Source organism: Rattus rattus, chromosome 9, assembly GCF_011064425.1.
Source record: "Rattus rattus isolate New Zealand chromosome 9, Rrattus_CSIRO_v1, whole genome shotgun sequence".
Taxonomy (NCBI): Eukaryota; Metazoa; Chordata; class Mammalia; order Rodentia; family Muridae; genus Rattus; species Rattus rattus.
In genome coordinates this window covers 47,408,419-47,429,491 of record NC_046162.1, presented here as the reverse complement: position 1 = coordinate 47,429,491, position 21,073 = coordinate 47,408,419, and the positions used below count along the sequence as shown (strand labels likewise).

Genomic DNA, 21,073 nt, shown 5'->3' with positions numbered 1-21,073 from the left:
GCAGAGCATGGATACTCTTAATTTTCTCATTTGTGACATGTAATGCAAGTCTTTTCAGGGAACCGAGGCAGAGAGGAGAACTTCATGGGATCTTTCTTAAGATTATATTATGTATGCAATCTTACTGCTTTGTGGGATTTCTAGGACGGTGTTTGTAATTTGTTTTGGAGCAACAGTGCCACCTGCTGGTCATTTCTCTCATTGCACGCATGTCGGTCTCCCCACTCCCTTTGTTAACATTTCATTTATTTGCTTCATTCTGTGTATCGATATAAAGGTTGGAGGCTTTCATTTACTATGCTAGTGAGATGCTCCACCCTGACATGGCGGCAGAGTGCCACCCCAGAGCAACAAGTTGCATCCTGAGGGAGACAAAAGTTGATGCACTTTTGATTAGTTGTCATCCTATAAAGCGGAGAAGCTTCTGGAAGCATGCTCCCTCTCCGGTCCCAATTCAGCTCTGGGATGGCTCCTCCACTCTCAGTAGGAGGGTAAGAGCCCTGAGTAGGGGATCTAGCAGGTTAGGGCCTGTGACTGTAAGGGACCTCCCTGGAGGGAGAGAACAGATGAGCCAGCACTCTCAAGGAAAGCTTTTATTCCCCCTTCAGTGACCCCTTTGACCACAAGGTCAACCCTCTTCTGGGACACTGAGTTTCTCCTTCACCCCACAGGCCACCACAGCGAAGAATAACTCGGGGAAGAAGGTGCGGATAAACACGGCAGCCTTGGGGACAGGGTTGGCCATGAACACCTCTTGCTTCTTCCTCCGCACTGTGCGCATCACTTCCTCAGCCACCTCCACCGGGTGCACGCCATAGGTCAGTTTTCTGCAAAAGACTGGAAGCACAAGCCAGGTCGGCCACGGTGGCGTTCAAATCCCCTGCCTACAAAGATGCTTGCATGCATCTTGAGCGTCACGGTGTGCTAACACTCTGCCAAACTCTGGTCTCAACCCTTGGGGGTAACACTTCACCCTCCAACCATTGCTGCTTGGTCTGCTGCCTCCTTGGTCTGCTCTCTCCTTTACTTCTCGGTACCTACACAGTGACCGGGACCGGGATGAGGTAGGGCAATAAGAAAGCAAAGGAAGGCCTGTCGTTTGTGCTGGTGGAGCTGCGCATGCCAAGGGCCTCTGACATTCCTTGCTCTGTCCTCCAGCCCAGTTCATGTTGGTGTCTGAATGCTGACCTCAAGCTTTGGGTAAGGAGCAGCCTCTTTCATTAGAGTATTCTAGAACAATTAGCATTTTCTGTGGGCTATAACTCCTTCTCGGTTTTCTAAAGGGGAAAGGGGCCAGCTCCGTGAAGGGCCTGCCTCTGAACTGAGGTATAGGCTGTCCCGCCCGGAGAAGTTCCATTTGGAGCTGCTCCTTCAGAAAGGGAGCAGGGGTGGTTCTTGAAGACCCCGTGCTGGTTGTTAAGTCTGGGGAAAGCTGTTGAGCAGGATGAGGGTCTAGCTTAGCCCTGCCAAGGTCTTCCGGCTGCAGCTTCGGGCTGCTGCCCACCTGATACCTCAGACCTAAAGATTTAGTTTCTTCACTCCCAGACTCAGGGTCTCCTCTGAACGCTTACATTTACAAATGGATGACCCCCAGTTTCTTTGCTCAGGATAAGCCTGGTAGGAATGGATGAAAGTTGGGCTCACGGTGCTGACCACAACATCGTATTCCTCAACCTCGGCTCTGAGGCAGTCGAAGAAGCCCATGACAGCATGCTTGGAGGCTGCATCTGGAAAAAAAAAACCAGCCAGAGATGTGTACAGGAAGAGCTCGCACCCTGCTTCCCTGGGGTTGCACTGTAGACAAGAGGGCAGCCACACATCTTCCTCTCAGCCCAGAACTGAAAGGGACCTGCAAACTCCCTGGCTTGGGCCGTTACAACTAATTCATTTACCATCTCACTGGATCTCTGACCCCATTGTGTGGCTTGCTGTCTCCTCAATTTGAACCATCCCTCAAGATCCATAGATTCCCCAACCATGGACTTAAATACTCAGAAAAAAAAATTGTTTGTCTATTAAACACATGCAGGCTTTCTTCTTATCCCCATTCCCTAGACAGGACAAGATGACAACTTCTCCATAGCTGTGTTAGGGAGCACACACAATCCAGAGATGATGGGACGTATGTGGGAGGATGTATACTAAGCAAACAGCACAGCTGAGGGGGTTGGGTGGGCCTAGAACCACTGTGCCATGGATTCTGAGAGACCATTGTACACTGAGTGAAAAGACAAAGGAGCCATTGTGTCCACTCTGTGAAGAGGAGAGAAGCTGAGAGGTCATGTGATGACACTAGGTTCCATAGCCAAAGGTGGAAAAGCATTGACTAGAATCCTGGCCTCCTGTCTCCTTTGCCTCAGTAAGATTCTGGCCTTCTATCTCCTATGCCTCAGTAGGACCAGCCTCAGAGCCCACACAGTAGGACCTCCCTCAGAGCCCATACAGTAGGACCACCCTCAGAGCCCACACAATAGGACCTCCCTCAGAGCCCATACAGTAGGACCACCCTCAGAGTCCACACAGTAGGACCACCCTCAGAGCTCATATAGTAGGATCACCCTCGGAGCTCACAGAACACCCAATTCTACTTTCATGAACATAGGGAAGTTTAAAGCCAGGGCACATCTTCATACTGAGAGGGCTGAACTCAAGGTGGACCATCACAAGTGCTGGTGAGTAGAGGAGAGATCAGAATCCTTATGGCTTGCTGGTGGGAATGTCAAGGGTGTGTCTGCCTTGGAAGTAAGCCCAGCGCTTTTTTTTTTTTTTATCTTTATTAACATGAGTATTTCTTATTTACATTTCGATTGTTATTCCCCTTCCCAGTTTCTGGGCCAACATCCCCCAACCCCTCCCCCTCCCCTTCTTTCTGGGCTTCCCCTCCCCATCCTCCCCCCATTACTACCCTCCCCCCCAACAATCACATTCACTGGGGGTTCAGTCTTGGCAGGACCAAGGGCTTCCCCTTCCACTGGTGATCTTACTAGGTTATTCATTGCTACCTATGAGGTTGGAGCCCAGGGTCAGTCCATGTATAGTCTTTGGGTAGTGGCTTAGTCCCTGGAAGCTCTGGCCCGGCGCTTCTTGAACATTTAAATAATTCCTCTTCTAGATTTGCACCTGGGAGATGCAGCCATGTTCTCACAGAAAGGATTCATGCATATTCATACTTCTGAAGTGGAACCAGTGAATAGCTATCAACAGACGGGTAGATAAATACTGTGGTACATCCAAGCAATGGAGTTCTTGCCATCAGCTGAAGGATGGCGATGCATGCTACAGCATCATGCTACAAATAGCAAACATCTGTGAGAGCCAGTAACGGTCTGCAATGGGGGTGTGCAAGGGGCCTGCCCCTATCTGAGGATAGATAAAGTGGCTAATGAGGACATGTTCTTCAGGGGTGTAACCACTTGTGAGTTATACATGTTTGTACAAGGTAACATCATCCAGCTTCTGTCTCCAGCACCAATGAAACTCTGATTTGTCAAGTTAGACTTGGGTAGAACTATTTCTGGTGTCTACCATTGGCTCTTTTTTGGGGTGGGTAGATATGTGTTCATATCTCCCAGGAAAGATAAACACAACCGGGACATTAAAAAGGTGAGATTGTTTCCACACTGACTCCTGACAGATCCTGGGAATACACCCCTCCAGCTTCCTCTACACACATCTCACGGGGCTTTCCATCCCCTGGGATTCTCAGTGGCCATAAGCCTGCCCTGGATAAACCTCTTTGGCTCAGACATTGCTACTGCACAAAGCTCCTCTCCTCGGTTCTGCTCCCTTTCCCTCCTTTATTCCTCCGAGAAAGTCCTTCACCCCCCTGTTTTGTGATGTGTGTCCTTGCCCCCCATTCTAGTCTTTGGGAATCCCTTCACAGAAGAAGAGGTGCTTGAGCGGGGGCTATACCTGTATGGAAGAGTGTGACTCTCTTGTCACTTACTGTAGTACACTGAAGCAGCACACGTCTTTCCACCTGGCACTGCACTTTGGGAGAGGAATTTTGTCTAGTGTATCCCCAAGTCTTCCAGGAAACAGACATGGAAGAACCCCACCAGACCTATCTCATTGCTCGATGAGACACCCTTTACCTCCTGTGGTCTAGACTTAACAGTGCTTGCCCTGACACTAAACATACAGCAAAGACCCCCTCCCCCCATTTTTTTTTTTTTTTTTTGTCTTAGTGACTTACACGCTGTGCGGAACGGGATTCCAAACTTTGCTTGGATGTTGTTCACTAACACGATCTGGCCCGTCCTCCTAGAGATCATGTTGGGAAGCAGAACTGGAAAACACAAGGAGTGCCAGTTAGAAATCTGAGACTGGCAGGTCGCAGAGGCAGAGCCCCACCCTCATTGTTACCCAGGGTTCTGATACCTCGGCACCTATTAGACTGCAAAGGACAGAGATGGAAGTGGTCCCAGGAAGTCACTGACCCAGCGTTTCTGAGAGAGACCAGTTGGCTGGCACATTGCTGGGTGGTGTGAAATGACTAGCACTGTACTCGATAAGTGACACAGAATTTGATAGGTAAGGGGTCTCTCTCTCTCTCTCCCCACCTCTCCCTTTCCCCTCCCCTCCTCCCCTTCCCCTCTCTTCCCCTTCCTCTCTCCTCCTCCCCTTCCCTCCCCTTTTCCTCCCCTCCTCCCCTTTCTTCCCTTCCCCTCCCCTCCTCCCCTCCCCTTTCCTCTCTTTCCCTCCCTTCTCCCTCCTCTCCTCCCCTCCCTGCCTCTCTTCCTTTCCCTTTCCTCTTTTTTCCACCACCACCACCACCACTCATCCCTCCTCCTCCTCCTCCTCCTCCTCCTCCTCCTCCTCCTCCTCCTCCTCCTCCTCCTCCTCCTCCTCCTCCTCCTCCACCTTTTCCTCCTTTTCCTTCTCTAGCCTGGGTCATCATTGCATGCAGCTTGGAAGGCATTTTCCTTTCAGTTTTCTTATTACTTTGAGAAGACAGTTTCTTGTTGGTCCTAATTGCTCTCTTCTGCTGGTTTTTTTTTTTTTTTTTGTTGTTGGGTTTTTTTTGTTGTTTTTTTTGTTTTTTGTTTTTTTGTTTTTGTTTTTTTCCTGAGACCAGGTCTCAGTATGTAGTTGAGTCTGTTGTGGAATTTGCTGTGTAGCTCAGACAGGCTTTGAACTTGTGATCTACAGCCTCCTAGTGCTGGAGTTCCAGGCGTGCACCACTAGGCCTGACTTCCAGCATGTCTTTAATTCCTCTTTTGCAGGTATTGGTTTTTTAATGAAGAAAGGGAAGAACAAATGTCCTCCAAGCTGTCTGGGAAGGTGCACTTGCTTAGTTTTTAGGTGGCTTTCTGTTGACTGTGCGTGAAGAGATTTTAGATAGATGCTGCTTTATGACAACGATTTCTTCCTCGTGCAGATTTGATATCAGACAAGGAAACGTGGAGGAAGATGGTAAGAAAGCAAACAGCAGTGGTAAAACAGGAAGCGGTTCAAATGAAAGAGATTGCTCAGCTCTGGGACTCAGGCCTTCCACCTAGAGAAGAGCAAAGTGAGGCCTAGAGCTCCCATCACACTCTGTCCCTCAACATGTGACAAACCCAGCGAAGAGACACAAGTTGTGTCGGCTATTCTTGGCTGTCAAGTTGATTACATCTGGAATTAACTAAACCCCATGTGGCTGGGTACAAGGACCAGCACTTTATCCATCTCCCAGCCCCATCTTCTTCATTTCTGAAGACAGAACCTTTGACTGATTGTCATGCTTAAAGGAGAGCAGCTCATGTAGTAAAGCACAGGGAAAGGCTGAAGGCAGTGGTCGGGAGACAGAGACTCACAGGGGAGCTGTGGACTGGGTGCAAAGAGAGGGATATTGGGCAGAGTGTGAGTGAGGAGCAGAGTTTCATAATGAAGTGAGAATATATCAGTAAGACACTTCCCTTTTGTGACCAACATTTACAGTGGAGACCTGAAAGTTTTCAGTGATCACATTAAGAGCTTTCTTAGGTCTGTCCAGAAGCAGATGGCTATCTGGCTTTCCCATAGAATCTGGTGGTCCGCAGACCCAGAGGAAAAATGAGACTCACAGGACCTTTGGTGAAAGTGATGGGTCCAAAGTAGTTGGCGTCCATGATCTTTTTGTCAAGCTCCAGAGAAATCTTATGGGCAGGCCCCTTCACTTTCACGCTGGCGTTGTTGATGAGGATGTCCACACAGCCATAGCAGTCTAGGACCTCTTTGGCCACATCTTCAACACAGCTAATGTCTGAGAGATCCAGGAGGACCAGCTTGGGGGTGAATGTCTGCAGGAACAAGGAGAGAGTCAAGATGTGTTTGGAAAATCTCCTTGGAGATGTTGGGGGCCCTCAATCAAACAGCCACTCTGCTGAGAATTCAAAGTCAGAGAATAACTAGAAAAACAAACCAAGACAAAGGGGGAAGATGTAAAACAACTCTGGGGTGAAGGAGACCAGGGCAGCAATTAAGCATGGATACACAGTTGCTTGGACTTGCAGTCAGGGCTCCTCAGTTGATAAAACCACTCTTGACAACTGGGTAACTCTTTGGAGACTATGAACTGACTCAAGTTCTGGCATCATAACTTTGAATACTACTGGTTTCTTTTGGAAATTGTTTCCCAATCTGTTTTATAAGATACAAGAAAATTGGGGTTTGGGATTTAGCTCAGTGGTAGAGCGCTTGCCTAGCAAGCGCAAGGCCCTGGGTTCGGTCCCCAGCTCCGAAAAAAAGAAAAGAAAAAGATACAAGAAAATTCAGCACAGCCATGGGCTGGCACCCCTTGTTTTGGCTTAAAATCGTATCTTCCATACAGCACCATTGAAGCATCTGTTATGTGCTAGGAGCTGTACTCAGCTCGGGACACTTGCTGTCCTCGAGATGTTACTGGTTTAGAAGTAAGGATGGGGGCGGGGCTTGGTAACAGCCTGGAGTCAAGGCAACTTTTGGGCAAATGTTAGTTCTGATACACAGCCCTGAAGAGAAGATTCCCATTGTGGGTCATATCTGTTTGGGAAATAGTCACTGATCTCCAAGTTCTTTGGGGATCACACTAGCATAACGAAAGCTGTGAAAAGTCCTGCAGTAAAGAAACTGAGACAAGCTGGACTGGAGGCCAGTATTTCCCATACGACTTTTTTTTTTTTTACCTCAAACCTAATAGGATCCCAAGAAAGGCTCCATGTAGCATTCTGCATAGTTCTAGTTGATCCATCTCCTCACTGCCAGGGTGGGCTCTGAATTCCTTTCAGCTGCTTGCAAACACCAACTTCAATCTCAGGAGTAAGGAGTTTTTCCCTATTTAAATCCTGAAGAGCACTGAAGGCAACACCTCTCACCTGGATGGCTTAGGAGGGGCTTCCTTGATTTCTTCCACAAAACTATGCCCTGTGTTGTTTGTTTGTCCCACTGTCAGCTGTACTTGTAGTCACAACCCACTGCTGGGACACTGCCATCTGTCTTTTTTATGAGTCTGACTAACACAGACTTGGGGGATCGGTGCCAGAGTTTTGCCCTGATAAGAGATTAAAACAAGCGAGTGCCTTTTGTTGGGCAGACCAGGCCTCCATCCAGGTCAGTGCTATCACCTCTGATTGTTCCAAAGCCACTCTCATATTTCCCTGGATTTGCCCCTAACGAGGCTCAGGGTATCCAGAGGTTCCTCAGGCCGTCTGGAGAGAGCCTTACCTTGCTGGGGTCAGCCACACTGGTCAAGGCAGCGTAGAGGCTCTCCAGCCCCTCCCAGTTCTTTCCACACAGCACCAACCTTGCTCCACCTGCATGGAACATCCGAGCACACTCTGTGGAAAGGAGAGAAGGGAGGCAGGTGTACTTTGTGAATGGAGATGCAGAAGGGAGTTCCTGTCTTAGAAACTCCAGGTGTCTAAAAATTCTGCTGTCTCATCCGTCCACCATGAGGTCCTCCTCCTGGAGAAGCCATTTCATCCCATCCACTCCTCAGGCTAGATGTTTTAGGAGGTGCTAAGGATTGAACCCTAACCTTGCTTGTGTTCCGAGACTGCTTTAGCACTGAGCTGTACCTAAGCTAAGACGGTTTGGTTGTGAGCTGTGTTTCCTCAGCTTGGTTGCTTCTGTGGAGGGAAGCTCACAGCAGGGAGCAACGAGTCCCTGCTTTGCTGGGTAGCTCTGATGATGAACATTTCTTATGGAATGGAAAGGCAACTCTGTCACTAGCCTGTGAGAACTCAGCCTTAGGGACACCTCAACCTATAGATACTGGTAAGAGCTACCATGTTAATTCAGACCAAACACCACCCAGCCTTCCATATTTCCTCTGTGGATAGAGACCCTAGTCAAGGGTCCTTGCTTACAAGACCTGTCTACACAAAAAGAACTTCAAGCAACTAAGTCAAGCTAGGAGCAAGAGAGGTGACTTTCCCCAGGGAAGAATACACTCATAGGTTGCCCAGTGCCAAGTGGTCATCCCTAAAAACACGCATACAGGGGTTGGGGATTTAGCTCAGTGGTAGAGCGCTTGCTTAGGAAGCGCAAGGCCCTGGGTTCGGTCCCCAGCTCCGAAAAAAGAACCAAAAAAAAAAACCACAAAAACACGATACCAGTAACATCGATAGTCCCAAAAGGTTATATTTACATACATGGATTGCAAAAACAATATGCCTGCGATGGCAATTAATGGAAGAAGAGGTTATGAATTTGAAAGAGAGTGGGAGGGACATATGAGAGGGTTTGGAGTGAGGAGAGGGAAAATGTGATTAAATTACAATTGCAAAAATAAACAAAAGAAAAAAAAGGTGATGTTTTATACTCTATTCCAAACTAATTCCTGATTAATTTGATATAGGGCTTTCCTTAATTTTTTAAGACATTTATTATTAATTAATTAATTTAGTATACAAGTTTGCATGTTTGTCATATGCATGCCAAGATACATATGTGGAGATCGTAGGACAACCCGAGGGAGTCTATTCTCTCCTTCCACCACATGGATCTCAGGGACGGAACTTAGGTCACCAGACTTGGTGGCAAGCACCTTTACCCATGGAGCCATCTCTATGGCAATGATTGGTAGATACTGGACATTCACATGTAACAGTTACATTCACATGTAACAATATTTTTGATGCTTTAAAGCAGTAAAAGCTCGTGTTCAGACAGTGTCTTTGTTCTTGGGATGATTGAGAGAGACAGCCATGTATTTGCTCAGCTAAGTCTTACTGTGGCCGTCCATGGGAGGGTCTTGCTTAGGCTGGGTTTTCCAAAGCAGCAGCTGGTGTGGAGTCTAAACCACTGTAGAGCTGTCTCGCCTGCATGGGAGGACCAGCCTTTGCACACTTTCGTCCATCAGCTGCATTGTCCTCTCAGGGAAGCCTAGGTGGCAGCGCTCCTCCACAAGGTGGCACCCACTAGCACAGGATAAGTCCCAGAGACTTAGCAGCCAGCATTCACAGTCCCAGAAGGATGGATGAACATAGGTGAGCGCACCAAACACTGGTTCTGACAGAGGCTCTGAAAGCACTCACTCGAGTTTAGCATCCAGTGTTGGCCCATTTTATGCCTGGGAGTTGTGGACCTTAGTTGACTGCAGACACTTGTGGACAGCCCAGTAAACTGGGTGTTCGCCAGACGCTGTGTATTTTTTTTTTTTTTAAATTATTCTCTTATACCTTACATCCTGACAATCTTAAAACACACACACACACACACACACACACACACACACACACACACACACACACACACACACACACACACAAACACACCAGGCCTCCCGGGAACATCAGTTAAACATGGCTTTAAAACTAGGCACCTCCCTTCATATCAAGGCTGAATGAGGCAACCCAGTAGGAGGAAAAGGGTCCCACGTGTTGGAACAGGTCAGAGATGCCCTCCGTTCACACTGTTAGGAGTCTCACAACACCACCAAGTTATACAATCAAAAGGTATATCCAGAAGACCCTGTTTAGACCCCTACAAGGACTGTTTACTGCTCCAGTCTCTGGAGCCCTTATGTGTCCTGCTTCGTTGACTCTGTGGGCTATGTTCTCATGGTGTCCTTCACCCCTCTGGCTCCTACAATCCTTCCGCTCCTTCTTTTGCAGGGCTCCCTGGAGCTGCCTAGTGTGTGGTTGTGGGTCTCTGCATCTGCTCCCATCAGTTGCTGGGTGACGCCTCTCTGCTGACAACTGGGTTAGGCACTGGCCCATGACTACAGCAGACTATCATTAGGAATCATTTTATTAACTTTTTTTTTGAGGTTTTCTATCTTAAGCACAGCAGCTCTAAGTGACCTTGTGGTTGTGAGAATTTGTTCCTGTAGACTTAGCCGTTTGATGCAAGCAGAGAGGAGGAGGTCAGCTGGACAGGACAGATACTGGGGTTTCCTACATGGGCATCATGGACAGGGCGTTTGGGGTCCTGGAGAAAACCAAGGTGCCAGCTGATGTAAGAATAAGCAGGCATGAAGGTCAAAGGGTTGCTGGGAAGAAAGGGAGATGACACTGCCCTCGGATCTCAGTGGGGACAAACACAGGTGCTCTGGCCAGGAGTGTGGCTCAATGGCAGAGCGCTTGCCTAGTTAATATGTGGGAAGACTCGAGGTTGATCCCAGCACTGCAAAAATAAACTAAAGACAGGTGCACTGGAAGTAACGGAGGGAGTGGGAAGGAGGAAGTGGTAGCTCCTGACTGAGGGAAACTTGAACTAAGAGCCTACTGCATACCAATGTCACCTTGCGGTGTTTCAGGGAAAGATGGTGTCTCTCAGTTTAGGTGCTTTATTAAGAAAGGGGTTGGAGGCTGAAGAGATGGTTCAAAGGTCAAGGGCACATAACTGTTCTTGCAATAGACCTGTGTTTGAACCCAAGTGAGATTCCGATCACCATGTCAGGTGGCTTCCAGTCACCTGAGATTCCAGCTACAGGGTAACTGACACCCTCCTCTAGACTGCCTGGGACACCTACACTCACATGTGTACCTCATCGTGTACACAGCATTAAAAATTGAAGATGAAAATATAAAAGGAAAGGAGACACCTGGGATGATTGTGAGTGACAAAAATGTAAAAGATGCCAATTATTTATTCTCCATGTCAATTTGATGCAGAAAACCAAGCCCCCATTAGATCTTAGAAAGTGACAGAGTGACTCTAACGTCTATATGGAATGACTTGCACACTTTAATCAGAAATGTAAAGAAAAGTGAAGACTATTGTGGTGATCTGAAGTGGCACTATTAGGAGGTGTGGCCTATTTGGAGGAAGTGCGTCACTGTGGGTATGGGTTTTGAGACCCATAGCTCCCTGGAAGCCAGTCTCTCCTGGTCACCTTCGAACCAAGATGCAGAACTCTCAGCTCCTTCTCCAGTACCATGCTGCCTGCATGCTGCCAGGCTTCCTGCTATGGTGATAAAGGACCAAGTCTCTGAAACTGAAAGCCAGCCTCGATTAAATGTTTGCCTTTCTAAGAGTTGCTTTGGTCATGGTGTCTCTTCATAACAATGGAGACCCTAACTAAGGCAACTATCTTGAAAAAAATGTTAGCTACTGAAATAACATATAAGACTGCCAAAGCTAAAGCAAAATGTTAATAGTTCCAGCCTATATGAGAATTGGTAAAAATGATGAGACTTCAGTACCTGTATGATCAAGTTAACTTATTAAATAGGTGAGAAAACAATATGTTACTTAAAAAATATTTGAGAGCCGGGCTCGGCTGGTGAGATGGCTTAGTTAAAAGAGAGCGCTGCTCTTGCTGAGGACCTGAATTCTCAATACCTGTGTTAGCCAGCTCACAACCACCTGCAATTCTAGCGCCAGAGGATCACATGCCCTCTGCTGGCCGCCCCAGGAACTGCACTCACCTGCATATATCCCCTCTCACATACACATATTTAAAATAAAATGAACCTTTAAAAAGTAGTATTGGAATGCCTATTTGGGAAGGGAAAAAGCTAGATGCATCATTTTACAATATACTGAGTAGTTAAATGTAAAAAGAGAATCACAAAAGAGCTAGAGAGATGAGTCTGTTCTCTTATTGGGGGGAAGATCTCCAGACCATGCCCCAGAGAAACAAATTGTATCAGAACTAATTTATAGATTTTTTAAAAATTATTTTTAACAATAAAGACATAAAGAACAAGCAAATTAATAAAAGTATTTATAACTTATATGTCACAAAGAGCTAACTTACTTGATATGCCAAGGACTTCTACAAATAAGAAGGACCAACTGGGGAAAAATGCAGTTAATGAACAGAAGATTAAAAGTCAATACCCACGACATGATCAAGAGATTCCATTTGAGCCACACACTAATTCTGACCTGTCAGATGAGGAAGGACGAAACTGAGCTTAGTCTTAGCGAGGTCTGAGCAGTGGGTTTGGTGCACGTTCACTCTAGTAACTGCACAAATTGCTCCAGGGCTTGGGGAGAAAATGCCGATTGTATCCTTAAAAGGGCTCCGATTTAACAATTTCATTTATGGATATTTCTCCTAAACCAATCGTTAAGAATTCCTGTGTAGACACAGCTGTAGGATTGTTTATCCCAGTACCATGGCCAACAGCAAAACCCGGGAAATAACTGCAAATGTCTCATATAATAGGAGGTTGGTTAAGCCAGTTAGAATACATCAGGAACAACTATTCTCAAGCTGCTAAAACTGCTTTCACAAAAATGAATCCGTCGGTGTGAAATCCATATTAAAGTATGTTTAAAATGTAAGAGTCTTAGAAACAGCTTATCGAGGGCTGGAAAGAGGGCTCAGTGGTTAAGGGTACTTACTACTCTTACGGAGGACTTGAGCTTCAGTTCCCAGCACCCATTTTGGGGGTGGCTTATAAGTGCCTGAACCTCCAGCTTCAGGGGATCTGATACCTTATTCTGGCCTCCTTGGATATCTGTACTTATGTGCAGGCACATCCCTCCCCCATGAATACACATAAAGACATCTTGTTTTAAAAGTGTGCCGAATCAAAGTTACAACTTGAATGTGTATGTTAGTGTTTAAAGCTGGGCAGTGCTGTGTGTATACACACTGTCACCAGGGTGTTACGTTGGCAATTTCAGAGGCACTAAGACAAAATAGGTATAACATTTCAGAGTTAGTCGCTAGTCCAAGATGCATGCTTCCAAAGGAAATAACTGCTTCATGAAGTCATTCATTTTGTCCTAAAATAAGACACAGTGGATTAAAAAGGAGGAGGGAGAGAAAGACTAGGAGGAAGGAAGGGAGAAGGGAGCTTGGGGGTGGGTTTCTCAGCAGACGGCAATGTGAGCTTTTGCTCATGGGCCAGGGTTGAGATATGCTTCCTCCCATCATCTCTAGGAGAAAGGACATCTATGGGTCCTTTGAACTGCTTGCTAAGATCATGCATGTGGGAACCCAGACCAGATCCAGAAGGATCTCCATGGCATTGCCCACCCCCAAACCAGGGCTCAGCAGTGGGCTCAAGGGAAGTAATACCATGGAAGAAGTCTACGTGCCCAACTTCCCAGAGGTGCACCCGGATGCTTCATCGGAAGCCTCTAAAGAATATAAAAGTGCTATAACAGAAAGAAAACACCTAGGCACCTACCTTGCCTTAGTACTGGGGCTGAAACTAGAGACCTATGTGCCAAGCAAATACATTCTCGCTGAGCTATATCACCAGCCATGTGCCCTGCCCATATAGCTCAGAGCCATCTTGTAATGTGACCCTCAGGTAAGCATGTCTCTTGCTCTCCTCTATGTTTCCCTTTCTGCTTCTTCTTCCCTAGAAAGGTCAGACATGATAAAAAGGTGAGGCCGTGGAGAATGGGGGTAGGAAAAGAAAACAAAGAAAACGGGCACATTGTTTGTGAATCAGGGCTATTGGGGATTTGCCACAACAGAAGGATTGTGTAGAATGTCTATGATCGGAAAGTCAGAGGACAGCCTGGCCTTTTTCTTTTCCTTCCAGAGTTTCCCCTCTAGGCTGAATCGAATGGGATTGAACTGTTCCACTGCACTCTTGGCCCCCTCCCATGTACTGACTGTAGGGTCAGCCTCACCAAGGAGCAGAGAGGAAACAAAACCAAACATCCGCACAGGATGCTTCCCAGTGAAGCAGCTCTGTGTTTTATGTTTTATTACTTAAAAATTCATTCATTTTTCTAATTATGGTCTTGACAATTATGGAATTTTTGTCACTTGGTTTGGAGGGAGAAGGCTCAGCTGGAGCAGCCTTGCTGGGGGTGAGGCAGCCGTGATGGCTAAATTTCTCACATCAATGCAACGGGGTTCAAAGAGTTTGTAGTTTCCCACATTCCCACCTCTGCTGTGGGGTGGGAGGAATGAAGATGTGACTCAAGAAGTCTGATGTCCAGATCTGGGGATTTCAATCTCCACACGAGGCTGCATTTGGCCAATCCCCACTGCTGAGAGGGGAACAGGCTGGGCCTCACTGCCCCTTATCAGCTCATCCACTCCCTAATAGTGGGGCATATCTTCAAGGTCTCAGTAAGTTGTCCAGGTTGATCTTGAACTTGCAGTCCTCCTGTATCAGGCCTCCCTAGTAGCTGGGCTTACAGATCTACACCAACCGGCCCACTTTGAAATTTGTATTTTCATTCTCCTTTTGTGTCAATTGTGAGTCTGAGTCTTGCTGCTTAGCCTAGGCTGACCCCCAACTGAGTCATCCTCCTGCTTCAGACTCCTGAGTGCTGAGATCATGGGGTTGATGGTTAGGATTTTTGTCAGTTTGTCTTGATTTGGAATCATCTAGAAGACTGAGGTACATCTCTAGCTATGTTTCCATGGGTGTTTGTGAGAGGGATGGCAGAGGGAGACAGTCATCATGAAAGAGGTGGCAGCACCCATGGGCTGGAGGCTTGCAGTGAAGAAATGGGGGAAGCCAGTAGAATGCCTTCATTCCTTGTCCCTGCTTCCTCCTAGGTGATGATGTGAACTTGGTTCTTCTCCCTTGACCTCTCTGTCACAATAAATCAAATCCTTCGAAGCTGTTGTTTCTATCCAACCGTGCATTTTGTGGCAGCGTCTCCACACTCCGATTATTTATTTATTTACTTATTTATTGGACACAATATCTCAGGTAGCCCAGGCTGTTCTCAAGAAAGCCCACTATGTAGCCGAGGATGACCTTGAGTTTCTGATCCTCCTGCCTCCTCCTGATAGAGTTACTGGTGACCACATCCAGCTTTAGTTTGTTATCAGCTCTGCTCAACGATGATCTCCTGTCAAGCATTTCAACCCTGGTTGTGCCTTTCTCAACTAATAAATACAACTTGGGCACGTCCATATGTATTTCCTCAGTTCTAAGATGCCAGTGAGTATGAAGTGATTTCCGATTCCAGAGGTCGTGTTGTGAGAAAGGATGCTGTAGAGGCTGTGAGATGCTGTTGTGCACTGTCCTGTTTCAGCAGTGTTTAAGAGTCTTGGGAGCTATTCCCATAGCAGGCAGGAATAGCATCCAGTCGTCTGTCCCTGAAGGCCAAGCCCAGTGTTAGGTATTTTGATGGTTACTTTTGTTGCAGACCGAGTGGATACAAGGTAACACAGAGGTTGACTTGATTGACTGGTTCGGGGCGAGGCTAGATGTCTGAGACTGGAACGTGCAGTGATTCTCAACCTCCCCAATGATGAGACCCTTTAACATAGTTCCTTCTGCTGTGGTGACCCCCAACCATAAATTTATTTCCATTGCTACTTCATAACTGTAACCTGATGATTACTGTTTGAATCATAACGTAAATCTCTGTGTTTTCCCAGGATCTTAGGTGACCGCTGTGAAAGGGTCTTTTGAGCTAATAGGTCTCGACCCACAGGTTGAGAACCACCACCTTAGTGGTTCTACCCACAGGGTTCATCCTGGCTGTAGGGTACCTGGGCACAATATGGGCCATGTGGAAGCCACCCTGTGCCCCTTACTTTTTTTTTGAATCTGAAGTGGAGCAGCTGGTGCCTGGGTTGCTGTCATCAGCACCACACGGAAAGCAGGCATTTATTTAAAGTCACACACACCCGGCTTCTCATGTTACTTCTAAACACTTGGACTTTATTCCTTTCTACTTTGCATTTCTGCAGGGTTGGGGACAGGGTTGGGGAAGGTTGGGGAGGCACAGTAAGTTGCAGTAAAAGGGAACAATGACCAGAACCTTGGCAGTTCAGGCTACTTCTTCTGCAAAACACCTGTGGTGCACTTCCTGGGGTCCTGACTTGCATGTGATTATAACCCGAGGATCTTAAAAACGTAATAAATGAGACTTTTGAAATAAATCCACAGCTCTTACCAAAGGGAGAATGGTGGTTCCATGTAGTAACACAGGACATTACAAGGACAGAGGATTCGAATAGCATCTTCAACGACGAGGTGCAGCTAACATTTGTAGGACCGTTCACCCAACCACAGCAATGAGCACATTCTTTCTCAGCCCCTCCTTCCCCGCCCCCAGGAACAGACTGAATAACAGGCCACAGCCAGAGCTCAGGGCAAACCTTGACAAACTCAGATGAACTGAATTTCACAGAGTTCCTTCTCTGACCAAATTGGAACCAATGTGGAAATCAATTAAACCGATATTCACAAGCATACTTATCTGAGCGCCTTCCCTGATTGAATGGCTTCCTAGACGCTGGTCATTAAACATACTAGTAAATTTATTATTGCCGTGAACAAATCCTGTCAGGAGCAATTGATGGGAATAAAGGTTTATTTAGGCCCTGCTTTGGGAGGATCCATTTTGGCCAGGAAGGCACGGGGCAACAGCTGGGTCTGTGGTGATGGAAGTGGGAGGGGACAAGACGTGATGGAGGAGGTGGGGTCAAGTGTGAGGGAGGGGAGTCTAGAAGGTATAACCCCCACACGCTTGTACCTCATGGCTTTCTTCTGCCAGATAGTCCCTTCCTCCTAGACCACTGGTTCTCAAACTTCTTAATGCTACAGCCATTTAATACAGTTCCTTGTGCTGTGATGACCCCCAACCGCAAAATTATTTTTTTTTGCTACTTCATAGCTGTAATTTTCCTACTGTTATGAATCATAATGTAAATATCTGTGTTCTCCAATGGTCTCTGGAAGGGGGGTTGTGACCCACAGGCTGAGAAACACTGTGACATACGCCTAACGACCCCACAGCTTCCAAAATATCACTCAAAGCATGGGTCTGTGGGGGACATTATAGGTGCAAAGCAAAATTAAAGAAAAAATTTGAGTGTTCGGTAGATGGGAAGCATTGAGGTGGGTGTAGACACCAGGGTGAAGGACACCGCCTTAGGTTGGGAGAAGGCAGGTCTCTGAGGGCCACCTGAAAGGATGGAACAGATAAGGTGGCAGGGACGTCCCCAGGGACCTGGCCTGCATCTAGACAAACATATTCTACTTGTAGAAAGTCTGTCCCATGAGTGAGCAGCTTCAGGTGGGCTGCTCTCACCTCTTTCCAACAACACTGTGGTCTTGTGGCTGGTCTGATGGGCCAGCAGGGGTGTCCTGCCTGGCCTTGGGAAGACTGAGTTTTGGGTTCATCTTTTGAAAGCCAACCTAAGAAGTCAGGATAGTCTCTGAGGAAAGTGCTCCAGAGGGTACACCCACTGTTATGATTAATGTCTTCACTTGCCAAGGCTGGCCCAAGGGAGACACTCACTGTGACCCTACCCCGCCTGTCAGCGGGGAGACATGATCCCTCGATGACTTCTAAGAGAAGCAGCAGCAGAAGCAGAAGAAACCTCAGAGACAGGGCTCAGAAGTTCTCCCAATGGCCACACCAGGAAGACTCTGGAGGGCTTGTACGACAATGGGGACCTATTGACACCTGAGTGTCCATTGAGTGGCTAGTGGATGGTTAGCTGTGCGGGGTCTATGCTGGATAGAACGACAGTAGAAACTGTCAGGGAGTTGCATAGCAGGGTACACCGCCACCCTTAGGAATAGCAGAAGCCTGCTAAACCGAAAGGACAATCCAGTCACAAACGCAACGAGAAAGGCCCAGACGACTGTCCACTTAGAGACTGTGAATGAAACTGCTTTTAAGACCAGGAAGTGAGATGGTGGGAAGCAGTGGCCATGGGTGGTGGAGAGTGAGCGTGACACATGGAGGTGAGCTGGGTGAACTCTGAAAAAACACGTTCACCCTGACCGTCTCTAACAACGCGTGAATGGTGGCCTCTGACTCCCACCCATGTGTCAATTCATTTGTTGCTCACAGCCACATTCCAAAGTGGAGGCTGCCGTCATCCTTGATCTATACCTTGGGACATTCAACTCCTATAGCTGAAGATGCCTGCTGTTTAAGTGCTGGAACCAGAGCTGGAATCTAGGAACCTACTCTGGCCTCATATTCAGGGGGTAGCATCAGGGTGTAGCATCAGGGTATAGCATCAGGGTGTAGCATCAGGGGGTAGCATCAGGGGGTAGCATCAGGGTGTAGCATCAGGGTGTAGCATCAGGGTGTAGCATCAGGGTGTAGCATCGGGGTGTAGCATCAGGGGGTAGCATCAGGGTGTAGCATCAGGGTGTAGCATCAGGGTGTAGCATCAGGGTGTAGCATCGGGGGATAGCATCAGGGGGTAGCATCAGGGTGTAGCATCGGGGGATAGCATCAGGGGGTAGCATCAGGGTGTAGCATCAGGGGATAGCATCAGGGGGTAGCATCAGGGTGTAGCATCAGGGGGTAGCATCAGGGTGTAGCATCAACTAAGGGCTTGGCATTTGACGATTTCTGGAAACTCCCGGAGCAGTCGAACCCAGTATTTTCTAACCCCAAGCTGTGAGTTGGCAGCCCCTGCCATTCTAACCCTGCCATCCCCCTGGCAAGACAGCCTCAGACTCCTCAAGAGAAGTTGACACCTCCCTACCAACAGATGTGCCCCACACCATCCTGCCTCCAGGTCCCTTGAGGGCAGGGATAGGCACAGGTCCGGGGGAAGCCATCTTACCTTTTCCCAGTCCTGAGAGGGCATCGGTGATGACCACCACTTTGTTCTGCACGGCAGACTTCGACCACAGCCTGGAGGCCTCCTGGTAAATGAAGAGGAGGCCGCTGACCCCCAGCAGCAGCAGGGGTAGCATCAGGACAGCCATGATCCCCATCTTGTTCTGCAGGATGACAAAGGATTGGCTTTGCAGAGTCCCTGCTTACAACCACTGGGCAGGGGGAGGTTCAAGCCCACAGCATCCATTCCCTCCAAGCCCAGAACCTCTTCTCCAGGGAGCTGCGCTCTGCAGGCTCCCTGCGGGTCCTTCCCAGCTGAGTAGCAAGAAGCATGCGATTTCCCAAATGCTCAACGAAGAGAAAAGTACTCACAGTCTCTCCACACTGAAGGAGTCCAGGGGGCCTGCCCTCCCCTAAGGCTAATTACAAATTTAATTAAAATGGGTCTGCATTTTTGGAAGGAAATCCATGTGTTAAGGCCACTCGCTTGGGCTCTAATGGTTATTTATAGCTCTCAGTTGTACTAAAGGGCTTTTCAGGGTAAATATAGTGTCTACTCTGATATTCAGGGACACATGCTGGCCGGGTCTGATTTCAGAGCTCTTGCCAGGACTTTTAAAGCTCTGCTGGCCCGTGGGACTGTTAGAGTTTCCTCTATGGTTTAGGCCGGGAGTCAATCCCAGGAACTCCTGGGATTGTCAGCAAAAATGCCTTTGCCTTTGTCTTTCCTGTCTGGGGTCCCTGCAGGTGGTTCAGACCTAGGTGGGCATCAAGCCAACTGGCTTTCCCGTCCTGAGTGGGGATGTGGACGAGAAGCCCAGGGAAGCTGGTCAATGGAACGGAACCTGTTACAAGAAAGCAGCTGTGGCAGGAAAGAGGACTTTTTAGAGCAACGGTTCTCAACCTTCCTAATGCTGCGACCCCTTCATACAGTTCCTCATATTGTGGTGACCCCAACCATAAAATTATTTTCATTGCTGCTTCATATTTGTAATTTTGTTACTGTTATGAATCATAATGTAAACATCGGTGGTTTCCGATGGCCTTAGGCCACACCTGTGAAAGTCATTCAGCCCTCAGAGGGGTCACAGCACACAGGTTTAGAGCCTCTGGTTTAGAGCATGCTTCTTGCTTTTGTGAGGTGTACATTTCTTGTCTCTAAAATGGGAATGATAGTTTAATTTTGTAGATCTGTTGGGTCCTGCCTGTCTTAGACCTGCCTATCACAGAGTCTGAGAGTTGAGGAGGTAACTATTGCTGTCTTTTGTAAATATCCAAATTGTTAAATAACTTAATCATATAAGGAACCCAGTACGACTAAAACTATCAAAACCCCAGGACTTGTGCCCAGCATCCTGTTGTTATGTATTAAGGTTTGCTTTTATTGTTTACTTATATGTGTGGACGTCTGTGTGAGTATATACCGTGTCTGTGGGGACCCATGGAGGCCAGAAGAGGGTGTTAGATTTCCTAGAGCTGAGGTTATGGTTACAGGTGGTCGTGAGTCATCTGACCTTGGTGCTGGGAACCAAACTTGGGTTCTCCCTAAGAGCAGCAAGAACTCTTAAGTGCTGAACCATCTTCTCCAGCCATACATTCATACTGTAAAGAAAATAGGAAGTGAGGGTGGAGTGGGAGTGAGGATTGGGGTAGGGGGTGGGTGGAGGATGAGAATAGCAGAAACTGCACTTCTTAGAACCTAGGAACAAACCAGGAACATTACAGACTTCAACTCTTTATTGACTTTAGTATGAGTTAGGGATGCATAGTGCTTGAGGACTCCATGACGAACTGATCACTTTTGTGTGACCAGCACCCACACCAACAAGCATCGTATAAACATCTCTGTGTTGTGTCTCCTTCTGTGTTGCAACTACTTTATGATCTTTAAATGGGTGTATTAGTTTGTATTTGTGTGTGTGTGTGTGTGTGTGTATGTGCATGTGTGTGTATGTGCATGTGTGTGTATGTGCATGTGTGCGTGTATGTTCATGCATGTGTGTGCATGTGCATGTATATGTGTGTGTATGTGTGTGCATGTGTGTATGTGCGTGTGTGTGTGTGTGTGTGTGTGTGTGTGTGTGTCTTGTCCTTTCTAGACTTTATTTAAATAGAACCACAGAGTCGACACGCCTGCTCACCACATTTGTGGAACTCATCTATACCTCGGTATAAAATTAGAACCTATTCATGTTTATCGTGTGTGTCC

General features: G+C 47.4%; 1 protein-coding gene across 2 annotated transcripts; it reads right to left on the bottom strand.

Annotated features, from left to right (window-relative positions):
* Positions 1 to 578: 578 nt before the first annotated feature.
* Dhrs7c (dehydrogenase/reductase 7C) lies at positions 579 to 19,382 on the bottom strand. Of its 2 annotated transcripts, XM_032912817.1 has the most exons (7): positions 19,237 to 19,382; positions 18,869 to 19,028; positions 7,666 to 7,778; positions 6,053 to 6,263; positions 4,196 to 4,288; positions 1,654 to 1,727; positions 579 to 837 (listed from the first exon to the last, which is right to left on the bottom strand). In XM_032912817.1, the coding sequence occupies exons 2-7, from the start codon at positions 19,020 to 19,022 to the stop codon at positions 820 to 822; spliced, it is 663 nt and encodes a 220-aa protein (XP_032768708.1). In that variant the 5' UTR covers positions 19,023 to 19,028; positions 19,237 to 19,382; the 3' UTR covers positions 579 to 819. The 2 variants fall into 2 exon arrangements, with proteins under 2 accessions (XP_032768708.1, XP_032768707.1); XM_032912816.1 differs by lacking the exon at positions 19,237 to 19,382 and having other exon boundaries at positions 1,572 to 1,727; positions 18,869 to 19,067.
* Positions 19,383 to 21,073: the final 1,691 nt, after the last annotated feature.